The sequence below is a fragment of the Tachyglossus aculeatus genome, chromosome 21 (assembly GCF_015852505.1).
Source record: "Tachyglossus aculeatus isolate mTacAcu1 chromosome 21, mTacAcu1.pri, whole genome shotgun sequence".
Lineage (NCBI taxonomy): Eukaryota > Metazoa > Chordata > Mammalia > Monotremata > Tachyglossidae > Tachyglossus > Tachyglossus aculeatus.
In genome coordinates this window covers 24,725,127-24,744,548 of record NC_052086.1, presented here as the reverse complement: position 1 = coordinate 24,744,548, position 19,422 = coordinate 24,725,127, and the positions used below count along the sequence as shown (strand labels likewise).

At 44.3% G+C, this 19,422-nt stretch overlaps 1 protein-coding gene across 2 annotated transcripts in view; it reads left to right on the top strand.

The window, feature by feature from the left end:
• Positions 1-12,801, top strand: part of RSRC2 (arginine and serine rich coiled-coil 2) — a 31,235-nt gene extending 18,434 nt beyond the window's left edge. For both annotated transcript variants that reach the window (XM_038762857.1, XM_038762858.1), the window contains exons 6-10: positions 2,399-2,521; positions 5,439-5,518; positions 9,899-10,155; positions 10,870-10,959; positions 12,143-12,801. In XM_038762857.1, the coding sequence (XP_038618785.1) occupies positions 2,399-2,521; positions 5,439-5,518; positions 9,899-10,155; positions 10,870-10,959; positions 12,143-12,322 (730 nt within the window). In that variant the 3' untranslated portion in view covers positions 12,323-12,801. The remainder of the gene's footprint in view (positions 1-2,398; positions 2,522-5,438; positions 5,519-9,898; positions 10,156-10,869; positions 10,960-12,142) is intronic.
• Positions 12,802-19,422: the final 6,621 nt, after the last annotated feature.

The window sequence follows — 19,422 nt, the reverse complement described above, 5'->3', positions numbered from 1 at the left end:
ACAGAGTAAGCAATCGATAAATGCCATTAATTGAGATATGTTTATATATACCTATAGTATATACAGAAACCTTCATTAAGGAATCTTCCAGGCCATGAGAAGCAGCTGGCCTGTGAGTCAGAAAGTTCTAATCCCTGCTCCTTCACTTGTTTGCTATGTGACTTTGGGCAAATCACTTCACTTCTGTGCATGTTATCTGATCTGTAAAATTGGGATTAAGACTGTGAGCCCCATATGGGACAGGAACCATGTGTCCAACCTGATTATCTTGTATCTGCCTCAGCACTTAGAATAGTGCTTGACTTTCAGTAAGCGCTGAACAAATACTGATATTGTGAACCATTGTCCTAAGGATGGCTGAGGGCTAGCAGGAAATGGCATGTTGAGAATGCCTCCTGGAGAGGGTGAATTTTCAGGGAGCCTTACAGTATATTAGCAAGGAGACTTTCTAAGAGAATTGGGGTCATTAATATTACATGGATTCATGCATTATATAGTATCTGTCCTCCAGATAATTAGAATATTCTAAAAAATACTGGAAAGTGATAATGTCGTGTAGGGTGATGGAAGGTGTTATGACAGATTCACTACAGATGGGGTGAGGAATACAACCTGTTCCATTTTTATTTTTAAGGCTTATTGCTAATATAGTTTAGGAATTTTAGTGTTTCATGTTTAGCTTCATCATTGGCTCATTTAAACTTGGTGTTTGGGAAATGTGCAGGATGCACAAAGTGAGCAGTAGCTAAAATTTCATCTCTGAGAAAGTGTTGCATCCAAGTAGCATGCCCTACCTACAAGTAGTACTTAGTATATAAAAGATGTGCAGAGATTTTAGCAGGGTGTTCAACATTTACATGAACCAGTACTAGAATAGTAGTTTTTGGCTATAGTTATTTCCCCTAAGGTAGGTGCCATTTCAGAGCTTAAGCGTGGAATGAAATGAGCTTCAAAATCTGTCCTAGTTTTAGCGAATTCTTAACATCAGGGGCTGCCTAGGAAGAAGCAAATCTATCATTGTATATCACACAAACATAAAAATGGTGGGATTAACACCATCATCAATGGGATTTGAGTGCTTACTATGTTAAGAGCACTGTAGCAAGAGAGTACAATACAACAGAGTTGGCAAACATGTTCCCTTACAGTCTATTAAGCACTTACTATGTGTTAAAGCACTCTGTTAAGCATTTGGATAAATGGAATATAATCCAATCCAACACAGTCGCTCACTGACCTGGGGCTCGTAAACTAAGAAGGAGGGAAAGTGGGTATCTTTCACTTTACAAGTGAGGAAACTGAGGCCCAGAGGGGTTAGGTGTCTTACCCAAAGTCACACAGCAGGCCAGTTGTCAGAATTGGGACAAAGCCCACGTTTCCTGACTCCCAGTCCCAGGCTCTTACCGCTGGGACCTGTTGCCGTGCAGGTGATTTTTCAGCCATGTACCACTGATCCATTCATTCAGTCGTATTTATTGAGCGCTTACTGTGTGCAGAGCACTGTACTAAGCGCTTAGGTCCAGCCTCTGGTGGTCCTGGGGAACATGATATTAGCACTGTTCTTCTCATTGACAGGTGGCATTTTGAGCTTTTTCGGCCCCTAAACCAAAGTGAGCAAATACTTGCACTAGTGGGCCACTTAGTGCATTTTCTAAAATTTGCGTGTACCATAAATGAGCTTCTGGCTTTCACCGTGACCAGAAAAAGGAGGTAGTCTTGAATGGGAGCAATTGTACATTTTGGGCAGTGATTCTGAGGTGGCTCAAGGGAGATACGGTGCCACTTGGTGCTTCTGTCACAGGGTATATTGGCCTGCGTATCTTGCCTGTGGGGCTGATTTTATTTTTAGGACGACTCCTGTTTTGGCTTTCTTTCCTTTTCCCCTCTCTGTCCCCTCCCCTCCCCACCCTACCAGCCTCCCCCTATTGTTCTGCTCTGCCCTGGAACACTCAGGGACTAGCCAGATTGAGTTGAAGGGGAATAGTGTAGGGGTGACATCTGAACATGAGTTTAATTCAAAACACTATTCCAGAACAGAATTATAACAGAGTTTTAAAAAGGTCATTTATTAGAAGACCTATTCTTTTGCGCATAACTTTTTTTTAACCATGGGGAAAAGTTTTGCACTCTATGCTCTGAACCCCAGTGCAGAGCAGTTCAACCTTGCTCACCCAGCCCCCACTTATGTGGATCTTGATTCAGATTGTTTATGATTCAGTATTCAGTGATGTACTGGGATTATTTATTGTTTATTTTATTTTGTGTTGCTCAGTGTGTGATCTGGAATGGAGTCCTGGAAGTTTCTGTAAGTAACTGCTGCCAGCACTAAGCCTGTCATACATTGTAAATTAAATAATCAGGGTCTCTGATGGAACTGTTAAAATCTGATTAATTACAGAGAAAGAAAGAAGAGAATTGAAAAGCCACGAAGATTCAGCAGAAGTGTGAGCCGAACTCCGAGTCCGCCTCCTTTTAGAGGACGAAATACAGCAATGGATGCACAGGAAGCATTGGCTAGAAGGTATCTTTCTCTCTTAATTTTCATGATTGACTTCAGCAAGACTTGTATTTTAGAAGATGGCATGAAGGTTGGCATTGAAATACAGTAATAAAGAGTTGAGAGTTCACTAAACTCTTTTGTACGATGTTAAAGATATTCTTCACTCCAGGAAAATAATTTTTATTCTCAACTTTTCCCCTTGCACAGCTGTTAGCAGACATGGTTGATAACGTTCCTCTGCTTTGTACTCACCTATAGCTTCCTAGGAGTTTTTCAAGAGATTCAGAACTCCCACAAATTGTCTTTTTGGACTGTAACTAGTGCGACTCCTACTCCCTTGTAGTTGTGATTGAGTTAGAAGGCAGAGATAAATTTTCCATTTTGTTAATAAAAAGATTCAGAAATTTTGTCCAAGAACACAGAACGGCTGAATAGCACTTGGCATCTAGTTAGAATTTCTTTCATGAGTATTTTGAAGGGAATTCTGGTGCTCTGCACGTAGGCAGTCAAAGCCATGGGTTGATTGAAATGAAATACACAATTCACTTTAAAATATACCCCAGAATTTGCATTGCCATACAACTGAAACACTGTCCCTTATGTGACACGAGTGAACGTGGAGGAAGCTTCATATTTGCTCTGACTGTCCAGAACCAGATTTATTGGAATGGTCTACCAAAAGGGTCATGTAAATGGTTCGCTGGAACTTACAGGGCAAAGTTATCCCGAAATACTGTTGTGCTGTCTGTCGAAGGACAAGAGAAAATGACAGCACACAGGTTTGGAAATTTTCCCGTTCTGCAGAATCTCCACTTTGGGGGTTATTATTCTGGTTTCTTTTTAAAATTAAGTTTCTATCTTTTTCCATTGCAAAGAGAAAGTTATCACACAGTAACCTGCTATGCTCCTGCCCTGTGAACCCAGCCTGGCAGAAACTGTCTCCAGCTGAACAGCAGCAGCAGCAGCAGCAAAGGTGTGAGCTCACCCCCTTCTCATTCCATTCACCCGAGTGAATGGTATTGATATCAAAATCTGCAAAGTCTACCTTAATGCAACTTACCCTCCGTTATATTCATTTTCCATCCTGGTGTCCACCCCAGAGGAATTGAATTAATAAATCCACGTTAATGACCCCAATACCTGCTCATATTAAGTTTGTACTAGCCCGGTACCATTTAAATCCCAATTGTCTATTTTAATTCCTCGTACACTGTAATTTCAAGCTATCATCAGCAGCAGAGTTCCTTCAGCTTAATTTATCTTGAGGGTTGAAGGAAGAAATGGTTTTAAGGAGGAAAATAGTTATTTAATAAAGCGTTTACTCTCCCTTCAAGGTGACCATTCTGGTCTGGGTCAGGGTGGGGCCTAAAATAGAGTGAAGAAAGAGAAATGAATCAGGGGTATTTACTGAGCTCTGACTGCGTGCAGAGCACTTGTACGTAGTGCTTGGGAGAGTTCAGTATAGCAGATTTGGTAGGCATGTTCCCTGTCCACAAGAGAAGGGAGCAAGGTAATAATCGGGAAGCGTGAGGAGAAGGTTACTTGGCAACTGCTGCACAGACCATTTGAGCCAAGACCGCTGCTTTTTCCACTTTGCGCAGTGGTGACAGAAAATGATGGCCCCAGCTCAACCAGACGCGCCGGATGAGCTGGGGCCGTCACCTGAGCTAAAGCAACCTTCTCCATGACTTGTTCTGGGACATCTTATGGTTTTGCATGAAAGGGGATAAACCTTGACGTTTTTGCAAAAGCCCCAAGTGGGCCTCCAAACAGGAGTCTGGGAAAGGCTCCTCTTCCCTGCAGTGGGGCTGCAACAGATCTAGACGAATGCGGGGTGGGGAAAGGAGCCGGACTCTTCCTGCCCCGCTGACCGTCAGGAATTGTGTTCGTAGTGCCTCCATTGTACCAGTCTTGTAAAATTTCAAGTATGCTCATAAGAAATGTGTGCCAAATCCAAAGATCGCTTGGCATAGGGCAAGGAGTCTGATCACCCTGACCACACACCTTTTGAAGGCATGGCTAATAAAGCCGTCGAAATGATGATCTTTGGGTGCCTTTGTCGAAATTTCGCCTGTATTTTTAGATGATCTACCAGTCCTGTGAAGTTTAAATCAGTGAATGCAGTTAAAATATTCTGAAAGTATTAGCAAAGAGTTAGGCAGGTGTTGACTCATTAATAAAACTGATTTAAATGTCAGTATTCACCAAAACAATGGTGAAGAATTTTAAGTTGCCAGTGCTGAAAGTTAGGGGCCAGCAACAAGTAATCTCCTCCTCGCCATCTCTTGGATTCCTTCTGCCTGGAGTAACTTCTATCACTCTTAACGTTGGGAGTAGGGTGAAACCAAAGTGTATCCCTGTGTTTTCCCAAGGAAAAAAACATCGCTCCAGCAGCAATGTGGCAACTGTTTTCCACGACCTGTATATATTATAAATGCAAACAATTTGCTAGGCCACCGGTTCATTTCTTTACCAGCTCATCCTCCTTTCAGCAGGTAAATAGAATAAAATAAAATTGGCCATTTTTACTTTGAGATTCACACCTTAAACAGGTGGGGTGGGTTTATTTTCCCTTCAGGCTTGATTTTGCGTTCGTTTCTGCACTAGGTTAGTTCATGTGAAGTGAAAGATTATGTTTTTAATGGCCCTCTATCCATAATGGGACTGGATGGGAAGAGCTGCCATACTATTGTAATAATGAAGATTCAAGCTCTTTGTAGTAATCCGTGGGTTTTACCTTTGATCGGAGAGTCCTCTACAAGTAATAAAGTGGTTACCAAGAAAATGTACTTATTCTGAAGGAAACTAACCTCAATTTTAGAGTTCTTTGTGGCATAAAGTATAATGCAGCCTATTCGAGCTTGTTTGGTTGTCTGAAATGAAGTTAGATTAATATTTAGAGGTAATCAGCTATTTACATGCTCTGAATCATTGACAGGTTGGAAAGAGCAAAGAAATTGCAAGAACAGAGAGAAAAGGAAATGGTGGAAAAACAGAAACAACAAGAAATAGTTGCAGGTAATTTTTTAATTCAGCGTTTTAAAGACATTGACTGTTTTTTGTTCATTTTGCAGTTAGAGGTGTATCCCAATTCCGAACGACCACGATAGAGCAAATCCAGAGATAGGTCACTATGAAAGCTCCATCCAATATTGCATCTAATCAGCGCAGGGAATTCAGTTTCCCCCCTTCTCTCTCCCACTTCATGTCATTCAGTTTCCACTGAGCTGTTTTCATCCACGACTAGAAGACTCCTAACTCGGCCCTTTCTTCATCCATCTCTCCACCTTGCTCCCAGCCCCTGCTAGTTGGGAGCAGCAGTGAGCACATGTGGAGGGAGAGACGCAGGGATGGGATTTCCTGAGGAACAAGCAAGAATTGATTGGAGGCTGTTGGATTACCCTGCAGAGCCCATGGAGTGTGGACACGATGGTTAGAGGTCAGACAGACAAAACTCAGGCTTGGGACACAGGGTCCAACCACTGGAGGAAATGCCAATAGGGTAAGAGAAGGTGGGTAGGTGGTAATGAAATTAGGGTGCAAAGGAGTCAGAAAAGTCCCTGTGAATAGTGGAGGGGGATGGTGAGGGGGTGTAAAGGACAGTGGACTCGCAGAACTCAGGAACAGGAAAATGACGTTATAGTTGTAATAGCATTTACTATCCATATACTGTGCAAAAACCCCATACCAAGGACTGGGGAGGAAGACACTTGGGAATCTATCTGCTGCCGAATTGTACTTTCCAAGCGCTTAGTACCGTGCTCTGCACACAGTAAGCGCTCAATAAGTACGATTGAATGAATGAAGCATGGTCCCTGAATACAAGAGTTGGGGAGGACTGGTAACCGATGCATGAAGAAAGGTTGAAACAATCAAAATAGGAAAACAGGGTCAACTACCCAAAAGAAAAAGATAAAAGCAGTGTGGTGCTGTAGCCAGAGGAACAGAATTTCAGACTTCTCCCAGCTCAGAGTTCAGTGCTTGTCCCCCCTCAACCAAAGACACCACTGCAGCAGCTGCCGCAACCATCATGGTGCCCCTGCAGAGGGGACCGGTGGGGAGAGCGCTTAGTACAGTGCTCTGCACACAGTAAGTGCTCAATAAATATGATTGAGGGGGACAAAGCAGGAATGAGAACCCACAGTGATGGATTATCAGGGAGGCCTCTTGGCTGTTCTTTGGTTGACACACTACAGCTACTTTTGTCCTTCCCTGTGAGAAAGTACCCCACAGTAAGATGGTTAGCAATGCACCCACGTGTATGAGAAATATGTTAAATACGAATCCTGGTATACATCATCGATCAATCGTATTTACTGAGGGCCTGCTTTGTGCGGAGCACTGTACTAAGCGCTTGGAAGAGTACAACAGAATTAGCAGGCTCGTTCCCTGCCCGTAATGAGCTTACAGTCTTGATGGGGGGACACATTCAAATGAACAAATAAATAATATATAATTTAAAAAGTATGTGCATGAGTGCTGCGGGGTTGGGAGTGGGGCACATAGCAAGTGGCCCAAGGTCACAAATGGAAGTGCCTGAGTGATGCAGAAGGGAGAATGAGCTGGATTGGACTCGAGTCCCTTTTTCAAGTGGGGCTTACAAAGGGTGCAGTCTTCTGAGAATAAATTAAATTACACACTACTGTTTAAGCAGTTCCTCGTAGCTGTAAGTTTTTTTGTATCTCCCCCGTCAGATTGTAAGCTCTCCCAACCCCTATGGTATACTCTCCCACGTTTTTAATATGATGCTAGGCACTCGGTGCTCAGTGAATGCTGCTGATCTGCCACTTGCCTGCTGCATGACTTCGGGCCAGTAAGTTAATTTGTCTGTGCCTCAGTTTCCCCCTGCATAAAATGGGGGTTCCAGTACCTGTCCTTGGGCCAGTCACTTAATTTGCCTGTGCCCGTTTCCCCTTGTGTAAAATGGGACTCCAATACCTGTTCTCCTTCTACTTAGACTGTAAGTCTGTTTGGGACAAGTCCATGACTTGCATCTACCCCAGTGTTTAGAGCAATGCTTTACACATATTAAGTGCTTAACTAATGCCATAATAGGAAGTGGGGTGACATGAGGGAATGCCTGCTCTTATTTTCCATAAGTCCTTTTGTATTTAGTAGTGATTTTTTTGTCAGGGTGCTTTCTAGATAGACTTTTGTAGTGACTAAATAGGTGGGAAAATGGAAACTGCATTTAGGAACAGGTAGTAAACTTTCATAGCAAGATGAAGGCATGAAGGCATCATACGCTTTCTTAGGAAGGACATACTTTTAAAAGGCCATGCTTTTGGAGTAGTTGTGAAAATTTCAAATTTTGCTAAAAGAGCCTTAGATTTTTTGGACTGTCCCAAATAATTTTGAAAAATATTTTGATATTATTCAGAATTGGGTTTTATCTGGCTAAACTCCCCAGCCCTGATTCCCTACTACTGCTGCTAATATCCAGGCAGAGGCTTTCTCGATTCATTTATAGTTTAGGTTTTTAGCATTCTGGGCCTTCTAATATCTTTGCACTATGTAGTGCCCCTTCCTCTTCCTCTTCTCCTTCCCCTGTCTTCCCCTCCCCTACTCTTCTTAAACCAAGAAAGCTGGGAAAAATGTAAAATATAGGGATGAAGTTCTGGTTCCCCCCCAACCAAAATGTAGTCCACCGTGCTGTCGATGACCCAAATCCAGTTATGATTCTGAAAATTATTAATGGAGTCATTGTTCTTCAAATCATTAGTTTAGCGCTCAACCAAGCATCGCTTGCCACTAATGTAAGAAACCTAATGTGGCTGGGTGGACCATTCAGTCTCTCATCCTATCCTGACTGGATTACTGCATTAGCCTCCTCTCCGATCTCCCATCCTCCTGTGTCTCCCCACTTCAATCAATCAATCAATCGTATTTATTGAGTGCTTACTGTGTGCAGAGCACTGTACTAAGCGCTTGGGAAGTACAGATTGACAACATATAGACAGTCCCTACCCAACAGTGGGCTCAAAGTCTAAAAGGGGGAGACAGAACAAAACCAAACATACTAACCAAATAAAATAAATAGAATAGATATGTACAAGTAAAATAAATAAATAAATAGAGTAATGAATATGTACAAACATATATACATACATACAGGTGTTGTGGGAGAGAGAAGGAGGTAAGATGGGGGGATGGAGAGGGGGAGAGGAAGGAAGGGGCTCAGTTTGGGAAGGCCTCCTGGAGGAGGTGAGCTCTCAGTAGGGCTTTGAAGGGAGGAAGAGAGCTAGCTTGGCGGATGGGCAGAGGGAGGGCATTCCAGGCCAGTCCAATCCATACTTCACGCCGCTGCCCGGATCGTCTTTGTGCAGAAACGCTCTGGGCATATTACTCCCCTCCTCAAAAATTTCCAGTGGCTACCAATCAACCTACGCATCAGGCAAAAACTCCTCACCTCGGCTTCAGGGCTGTCCATCCCCTCGCCCCCACCTACCTCAACTCCCTTCTCTCCTTCTCCAGCCCAGCCCGCACCCTCCGCTCCTCTGCCGCTCACCTCCTCACTGGGGGCCTCGTTCTCGCCCGTCCCGCCGTCGACCCCCAGCCCACATCCTCCCCCTGGCCCAGAATGCCCTCCCTCCGCACATCCGCCAAGCTCGCTCTCTTCCTCCCTTCAAAGCCCTACTGAGAGCTCACCTCCTCCAGGAGGCCTTCCCACACTGAGCCCCCCCTCCCCATCCCTCCCGCCTTACCTCCTTCACCTCCCCACAGCACCTGTAATATATGTATCTGTTTGTACATATTTATTACTCTATTTATTCAACTCGTACATATTTATTCTATTTTGTCAGTAGGTTTGGTTTTGTTCTCTGTCTCCCCCTTCTAGGCTGTGAGCCCACTGTTGGGTAGGGACTGTCTCTATATGTTGCCAACTTGTACTTCCCAAGGGCTTAGTCCAGTGCTCTGCACACAGTAAGCGCTCAATAAATACGATTGAATGAATGAATGAATGACCATTGGTCTGACTCAGGATTGAGGCAATGAAACGTTTTTGAAAGGCTGATGCTCGCCTCCTTGTAGGGGTAGAGCCCTCCCATTTTAAGAGGGAACTGGTTGGAACTGAAGCTGTGATAACTCCTAGCCACAGCTCTCTCCTGGTCTCTCTAAACTGGAAATCGGTTCCCCATCAAACGTTGATTTCTTGGCCCCGGGGGCGGGGCGGTGGGGCGTGCATTTGTGTTGGTGCCTTCTCATCTTTGTCCTGCCGCAAGATCATTCCCACACTAAAGTGAAAGGCTGCAAATATTGCAAACCCTTGTAAATATTGTATTTGTGTCCTTGTACTGTGACTTTTGTTGTTCGAATGGGCTGTCAGGCCATATTCAGGTGATTGCCTTGTACAAACCACTTTTGAAATTGCTTTGTTTTTCTTTTTTTTTTTTCTAGATATGAATTTTCATTTCTCTTCAGCAGCTGCAGCCACAGGAGGCTCTGTCCTCAATGTTGCTGCCCTGTTGGCATCAGGAACACAAGTAACTCCTCAGATAGCTATGGCAGCTCAAATGGCGGCATTACAGGCCAAAGCATTGGCAGAAACAGGAATAGCTGTACCTAGCTATTATAACCCAGCAGCTGTGAACCCAATGAAATTTGCAGAGCAGGAGAAAAAACGAAAAATGCTCTGGCAAGGCAAAAAAGAAGGGGTAAGATTTAGTTCCCTTAATATATTCTTTATTATCTTAACCTCTCTGTGCCACCTTCAATGGAAAAATATATTTGCTTCCTATCTTCTTGAGAGAAATTTGCACTGGGAAGATTTTTTTAAGGCTCAGTATGAACTTCTCTTTATTTGCCCCTAACTCAAGGTTATCTAATGGATTAAGATAACCTTTGCAAATGCAAAAATACTAAACCCGTGATTTTTAAAAAAATTTTATTACTCTCTGACACATGTTACTGTGGCACATAACCACTCGCAAGATGGGATTTAGGACATCTCCCCTCATCACCTGTCCCAGAGCACGAGGCATAAAATGGTCATAAATCTGGTTTTACATATAATTGCCTCCTATATGTTACTGTGGCACATAACCACTCACAAGATGGGATTTAGGACATCTCCCCTCATCACCTGTCCCAGAGCACGAGGCATAAAATGGTCATAAAGCTGGTTTTACATATAATTGCCTCCTATATGTTACTGTGGCACATAACCACTCACAAGATGGGATTTAGGACATCGCCCCTCATCACCTGCCCCAGAGCACAAGAGGCATAAAACGGTCCTAAAGCTGGTTTTACATATAATTGCCTCCTCTTGAGATGATTATTCCTTTAAGTGACTTACTACTGCTGCATTTCTGTTAAATGCCCTGATTAAAGTTGCAGTGCATTTTAATGCTCTGTGTCCTTTACAGGATAAGTCACAGTCTGCGGAAATATGGGAAAAGTTAAATTTTGGGAACAAGGACCAAAATGTCAAGTTCAGGAAATTAATGGGCATTAAGGTATGGCATCAATTTTTTTCGAACTCTTTTAAACGTTTTAAGATGGTCGCAGTCATTACTTTTTAATGGCTTTTTGTAAGTGCTTCCTACATTTGTTGCACAATATCTTCACCTAAACCAAGTACACGCCCTTCTCCTATTATGCAGAGTTCTGTTCTTGCACAACCAGGGTAAGGGAAAATTTGCACCTTGGTGCTCTGACCGTACGCAATATCCTCACAGACACATGTTGAGGGTAGAATGTTTCCTGATTCCGCTATCACATCCTCTCCCGAATGTACAGGGAAATCATTCATTGGGCAAAAGTGAGAGTAGTTATTCATATGTCTGGTAACAAATCCTCAAATTATATCAATGTTCAGTACCTACTTCACACTGTTATAAGAGACAGTGTCTGGTTATTCAATTTAATTCTCATTGACTATTTCAATCCTGAGAATAAGGGATTGGTGGGGTCTGGTACTTGGGGAAAGCCCTCTTAAGTGAATTGAATCAAAAGATCCATTGATAATAATAATAATAATGATAGTATTTGTTAAGCGCTTACTATGTGCAAAGCACTGTTCTAAGCACGGGGGGGGATACAAGGCAATGAGGTTGTCCCATGTGGGACTGTCAGTCTTAATCCCCATTTTACAGATGAGGTAACTGAGGCTCAGAGAAGTTAAGTGACTTGCCCAAGGTCACACAGCAGACATGTGCCGGAGCCGGAATTCGAACCCATGACCTCTGACTCCAAAGCCCCGGCTCTTTCCACTGAGCCATGCTGCTTCCCCTGTTGATCTATTTTTGATCTATTGTTATTATGATCTATTATCTATCTATTTTTGCTTTCAGAAAGTGTCGAAGAAAAGTAGTGTTTAAGATAGCACACCTCAGGATTTTTAGACAGGAAGGAAATGGGAAATAATAGGAGCAAAGGACCAACTTGAAAGGGGCAGGGAAGCAATACCAAGAAACATTAGCTGATCTGACTGTACCATTATTTCCAAATGAACCAACTTTCATTCACAGAATTGTAGGTATTTAATGCGCATACAGTAGGGCGAAGAATCAACAAATGTCACTCAGATTGAAAACGGGCGGGGGGAAAGGCTTCATTTTATCCACGGTATATTGCTTTATAAGGTTTCTAGTGCAAATGAACGTATAAATAACCCCTTTTTTTGTATCTGATTTATAGAGTGAGGATGAAGCTGGTTGTAGTTCAGTTGATGAAGAAAGCTATAAGACTCTGAAACAACAGGAAGAAGTATTTAGAAATCTGGATGCTCAGTATGAGATGGCAAGATCCCAAACCCACACGCAAAGAGGAATGGGCTTGGGATTTACGTCTTCGATGCGGGGAATGGATGCAATTTGAAACAGAACATGATTTTTAAATTTGGGACTTTGTAGAATTTTCTTGTTCTGATGTTGGGTCCTTGTTCACCAAACAGCTAGCATCCTAGCTTGCATGGGTGTTGCATTGACTTTAATTTATTGAAAAATACAATACTTTTGTAAATATCAGATCAGTGATACTGGTGTTAGTGTTGTAATCAGGTTATATACCCACTTCCATTCAACTTGACAGAACTAGAGAAGGACAATATTTTTTAGTTAACAGGTTCTACTTTTCAAACTATTGTAAAGCTGCAGGTGGGGTAAAATCTCATACATGGATATTTCGTGTCCACTGTCTTGTGTACTTTTGTACTTAACCCTGTACAGTTATTTTCATCTCTTGAAACATGAAAGAAAATGTTGTGTAGATGTCTTTAGAAGATCTGACAATTTGGCACATAATCCAGCCCCAAAGCTGGGTGATGGTAATAATAAAAGATTTTTTTTTTCTCTAAACTGGTGTTATCTTAAATTCCAAGAAATTCTGGATTTAGTTGGTTCCTTTGATAATTAAAACATTTCTGTTTTGCAATACTGAAGAAGGCTTGACTAGAAATTCACTTTAGAAGAGTAATTAGAACTATGCTGAAAAAAACAAAGCACCAAAGTAAGGATAAGAAAAATGTGTAAAATAAAGAAAAATTAAGGTAGGGAACAGAAAAATTGAGAGCTCATCCCATTTCAAAGATTTATGTTTAATGCTGCTGTTCTGGAAGGGAAGTATTTGATAAATACTCAGTATGTTATCCAGGTAATAGACTTATGCATTCAAAGGGTGTAATAAGCACTTTTATTATTCCAATAAAGTGCCTTTTAACAGTGTGTATTGTTATGTGTGCACTTCACTATCTGCCTGGGTTTGGCTCATTTAATTTCATTGTTGAGATTTCTCTGACTTTCCAGATTAATTGGACCCAGAAATTGTAGAAAGCCAGTTTATAGGCTGGAATCATTCACAATTATTTGACATACCTTTTTATCCAGACTTTGTAAATGAAATTGTTTAACTCACTATGCAAGAAAAGACATTGTCTTACTCCTTTTTGATTTCTTCAAACCGATCCATTTCCCTTGGAAGACTGATTGTGGTACTCATTGTAATAGTAGCTATTCAGTTCATAGCTGTGTTGTAGTTGTGCAGTATTTGTGCAGAACACTACTAAGCACTGAGAAAGACTACGCAGGTGGAAATTAGACACAGTTGCTGGTTCTCAAGGGACTCCCAATCTAAAAATGTAAATAGGGAGAGGACTGGAAGCAGATACATAAGGAGTGATGCGACAATAAGACACATAAGTATGATAATATACCAGGACAAGTACACAAAATTAAAACAAAAATCAGTAGGGTGCTCTGGCTAGAGGGGAATTTCAAGCTCCTTGTGGCTCAGAGTCTGTTTCACCCATAGCTGTGGCGAAAACTTAAGTTTTTCATCACCTATCACCCTGCAGCTTCGTAGGCTCTCTCTGTTTTTATAGTGATGCAACCTTGTGCAAGTTTTATTTGAAGTTAGAAAAAGACATCAATATTAACATTCCAAGCTAGGACATAAACCATAAACGAGATAGAAGAGTAGATTGATTTATAGGATGTTTAAACCGCAGAACTGGGGAAGGGTGACAGAGTAAGCACTAAATAAATACGATTGATTGATTTTCTCAGTAATATGATCTGATTGATTTCTGAAACAGTTTTCTTCAGGGTGGCAGTTATTGCTCTTCCCCTGCTACAGGCTTCACCAAACTGCTGGGTGAAGAAGCTACTTAGGAGATGCCAAAGAAAGGAACAATTTGGGAGCCACCAAAGAGAGGAAGGGAACGGGTGGCACACCAAGGAATGGAAAAATTATTTAAAAAGGAAGGGTGGAGCAGTAGCAGCATGGTCTAATGGAAAGAGCACGAGCCTGGGAATCGGAAGGTCCTGGGTTCTAATCCCTACTCCACCACTTGTCTGCTGTGTGACCTTGGGCAAGTCACCTAACTCCTGGGCTTCAGTTCCCGATCTGTAAAATGGGGATTAGGACTGTGAGCCCTATGTAGGACAGGGATTGTGTCCAACCCGAATATCTTCTATCTACCCCAGCGCTCAGAACAGTGCCTGGCATATGTAAGTACTTAATGAATACTGTAATTATCATTATTAGTACTGTGTTGATTCTTTAAATGATAGATGAATTTTTAGCCTGAGTCTTGTTTGAGGAGAGTGTCTCTATCCTGAAGACCAGACAAATTCCTGGGCTGCCAGGCCTTGGTTAGAGATTTTAGGACAAGTTAGTGGGATAGATGAAATTTGCGGTACAGGGTATTTCAGTAGCCAGTGATGCAGTGATAGCCTCCAGAAGCATTTAAGTATCTTAACATACCCCATTAATTACTCGTTAACACACTCCTTTTCTGATTGTAAATTAATTTTATGTCTCTCTCACCAGCTAAATTGTGAACTCCCTGAGGGCGGGGATCATGTCTCTTTACTCGTACTTTCAAGTGCTTAATAAACGGTATTTTAAAAACAGTAGGTGGTCAATAAATCCTGCTGCTTGGTTGATGCATCTTCCGTTTCCCCTGAAAAACTGCAAAAAATGCAGCTTGCCCCCCCAGGTTAGAACTGCTAATGGACCAGGTTCGTACATCATCAAGATTTCATCAAGATCAAGATTTCATCAAGATTTCATACATCATCAAGATCATCATCATCATCAAGGTTCATACATCATCATACATGTATGCTGTTAGTACAGTGCTCTGCACACAGTAAGCGCTCAATAAATACGATTGATACATCATCAATCTTAAATCATCAAGATTTAAGTCCTTAAATCTTGGGGCCTGGTCAGCAGAAAGGCACAGTACTCAACCTGGCAGGGCTTGGGCAGACTTTCGGACTTGAAGTCCCACTAGAATTATATTCATTCATTGTCGTATTTATTGAGCGCTTACTGTATGCAGAGCACTGTACTAAGTGCTTGGCAAGTACAAGTCGGCAACATTATTTGGGGATACTGCCAGATCAGAAGATGTTGTCATGAAAAGCAGAATAATAATAATAATGGCGTTTGTTAAGCGCTTACTATGTGCAAATCAATCGTATTTATTGAGCACTTTGCAGAGCACTGTACTAAGTGCTTGGGAAGTACATCTTACCATCTTACCTCCTTCCCTTCCCCACTGCACCTGTATATATGTATATATGTTTGTACATATTTGTTACTCTATTTTACTTGTACATATCTATTCTATTTATTTTATTTTGTTAGTATGTTTGGTTTTGTTCTCTGTCTCCCCCTTTTAGATTGTGAGCCCACTGTTGGGTAGGGACTGTCTCTATATGTTGCCAGCTTGTACTTCCCAAGCGCTTAGTCCAGTGCTCTGCACACAGTAAGCGCTCAATAAATACGATTGATGATGATGATGGAAGTACAAGTTGGCAACATAAGCACTGTTCTAAGCGCTGGGGAGGATACAAGGTAATCAGGTTGTCCCACCAGGGGCTCGCAGACTTAATCCCCATTTTACAGATGAGGTGGCTGAGGCACGGAGAAGTGAAGTGGCTTTCCCAAGGTCACACGGTAGACAAGTGGCAGAGCCGGGATTAGAACCCTTCTCTCAAGTAATGGCGGCAACAACAGCAGCCACCTCCAGCCCTCCACCCATTTGGTAAACCGTTGTTGAGCGTGATAGACTGGTTTAATAAGAAGCAGCGTGGCTCAGTGGAAAGAGCCCGGGCTTTGGAGTCAGAGGTCATGAGTTCAAATCCCGGCTCCACCAATTGCCAGCTGTGTGACTTTGGGCAAGTCACTTCTCTGGGCCTCAGTTACCTCACCTGTAAAATGGGGATTATGACTGTGAGCCCCCGGTGGGACAACCTGATCACCTTGTAACCTCCCCAGCGCTTAGAACGGTGCTTTGCACATAGTAAGCGCTTAATAAATGCCATTATTATTATTATTATTATTAATGATGGGAGGGTCTTTTCACTTTCTCGTGAAAACGAGGGAGAACAACGCAAAATATATACACTGTTGTCTTCCACACAGCTAGAATGACTGGAACGGGAAAATCGCAGGAGGACCAGGGCAAAGCATATGCTGCTTTAAGGAGGAAATAAAAATCTGTCCCTAATTCTGAACTGGCTTAATTTCTAAAGTGGCAAGACCTAAGGAACAGCAAGGACTGGAGCAAAGCATATTGTTCATTCCCTCACTCAGATGTATTTATTGAGTGCTTACTGTGTGCAAAGCACTGTACTAAGCGGTGAGGGAAGTCAAATATAACAATAAACAGACACATTCCCCGCCCTCCACAAGCTTATAGTCTAGAGGGAGAGACAGACTTTAGTATAAATAAATTACAGAGATTTACATAAGTGCTGTGGGGCTGGGAGGGGGGATGGATCCTTGAGCCCAACGTTGGGTAGGGACCGTCTCTATATGTTGCCAATTTGTACTTCCCAAGCGCTTAGTCCAGTGCTCTGCATACAGTAAGTGCTCAATAACAGTACTTTGTACATAGTAAGTGCTTAATAAATGCCATTAAAAAAATAAAATACGATTGAATGAATAATTTAATTTATTTATCATCAATCGTATTTATTGAGCGCTTACTATGTGCAGAGCACTGGACTAAGCGCTTGGGAAGTACAAGTTGGCAACGTATAGAGGCAGTCCCTACCCAACAACAGGCTTACAGTCTAGAAGGGGGAGACAGACAGCGAAACAAAACATATTAAAATAAATAGAATAAATAGGTACAAGTAAAATAAATAGAGTAATAAATCTGTACAAACATATATACAGGTGCTGTGGGGAGGGGAAGGAGGTAGGGCAGGGGGGATGGGGAGGGGGAGAGGAAAAAGGGTCTGAGAAGGCCTCCTGGAGGAGGTGAGCTCTTAGTAGGGCTTTGAAGGGAGGAAGAGAGCGAGCTTAGCGGATGTTGGGAGGGAGGGCATTCCAGGCCCGGGGGAGGACGTGGGCCGGGGGTCGATGGCGGGACAGGCGAGAACAAGGCATGGTGAGGAGATTAGCGGCGGCAGAGGAGCAGAGGGTGCGGGCTGGGCTGGAGAAGGACAGAAGGGAGGGGAGGTAGGAGGGGGAGAGGGGATGGATGGACAGCCTGGAAGCCCGGGGTGAGGAGTTTCTGCCTGATGCGCAGATTGATTGGGAGCCACTGGAGATTTTAGAGGGGCAGGAGAGGGGCAAGAGAGGGGATACAATGCCTGTCCCGCCGTCGACCCCCGGCCCCCATCCTCCCCCGGGCCTGGAATGGCCTCCCTCTGCCCCTCCGCCAAGCTCGCTCTCTTCCTCCCTTCAAGGCCCTACTGAGAGCTCACCTCCTCCAGGAGGCCTTCCCAGACTGAGCCCCCTCCTTCCTCTCCCCCTCCTCCCTCTCCCCATCGCCCCCGCCTTACCTCCTTCCCCTCCCCACACCACCTGTATATATGTATATATGTTTGTACGTATTTATTATTCTATTTATTTGTTTATTTTATTTGTACATATTTATTCTATCGATTTTATTTTGTTAATATGTTTGGTTTTGTTGTCCGTCTCCCCCTTCTAGACCGTGAGCCCGCTGTTGGGTAGGGACCCTCTCTAGATGTTGCCAACTTGTACCTCCCAAGCGCTTAGTCCAGTGCTCTGCACACAGTCAGCGCTCAATAAATACGACTGAATGAATGAGTGAATATGTTTGTACGTATTTATTACTGTATTTATTTTATTTGTACATATTTATTCTATCGATTTTATTTTGTTAATATGTTTTGTCTTATTGTCTGTCTCCCCCTTCTAGACCGTGAGCCCGCTGTTGGGTAGGGACCGCCTCTAGATGTTGCCGACTTGTCCTTCCCAAGCGCTTAGTCCAGTGCCTTGCACACAGTAAGCACTCAATAAATACGACTGAATTTTATTTTATTTTGTTAGTATGTTTGCTTTTGTTGTCTGTCTCCCCCTTCTAGACTGTGAGCCCGTTGATGGGTAGGGACCGTCGCTATCTGTTGCCAACTTGTACTTCCCAAGCGCTTAGTCCAGTGCTCTGCACACAGTAAGCGCTCAATAAATACGATTGATTGAATGAATGAATGAATGAAATGAATGCTTTAACGTAGTCCTTGCAAGGGCGGGGAAGCATTAAATGCCGGTCATTGTAGGCGGCTTCTAATTGGTCGGGTCGGCGTCGGACGTAGCCAATAGCGGGCGGCGCCCGCCGCCCCGCCCCCCTCCCGTGGCGCGCGTTGCATCCTGGTCATCGTAGGCGGCAGGGCCCCTCCGCGAGGACGGCTCCTCATTGGCCGGCCGGCGCCGGACGTAGCCAATAGCGTGCGGCGCCCTCCGCCCCCCTCCCCGTGGCGCGCGTTGTATCCTGGTCATTGTAGGCGACAGGGCGCCTCCCCGAGGGCGGCTCCTCATTGGCCGGCCGGCGCCCTCCGCGCCCCTCGTGGCGCGCGTTGCATCCTGGTCATTGTAGGCGGCAGGGCACCTCTTCGAGGGCGGCTCCTCATTGGCCGGCCGGCGCCGGACGTAGCCAATAGCGGGCGGCGCCCTCCGCCCCCCCTCCCCGTGGCGCGCGTTGCATCCTGGTCATTGTAGGCGACAGGGCGCCTCCCCGAGGGCGGCTCCTCATTGGCCGGCCGGCGCCCTCCGCTCCCCTCGTGGAGCGCGTTGCATCCTGGTCATTGTAGGCGGCAGGGCACCTCTCCGAGGGCGGCTCCTCATTGGCCGGCCGGCGTCCTCCGCCCCCCTCGTGGCGCGCGTTGCATCCTGGTCATTGTAGGCGGCAGGGCCCCTCCCCGAGGGCGGCTCCTCATTGGCCAGCCGGCATCGGACGTAGCCAATAGCGGGCGGCGCCCTCCGCCCCCCTCCCGGTGGCGCGCGTTGCATCCTGGTCATTGTAGGCGGCAGGGCCCCCTCCCCGAGGGCGGCTCCTCATTGGCCGGCCGGCGCCCTCCGCCCCCCCACCCCGTGGCGCGCGTTGTATCCTGGTCATTGTAGGCGACAGGGCGCCTCCCCGAGGGCGGCTCCTCATTGGCCGGCCGGCGTCCTCCGCCCCCCTCGTGGCGCGCGTTGCATCCTGGTCATTGTAG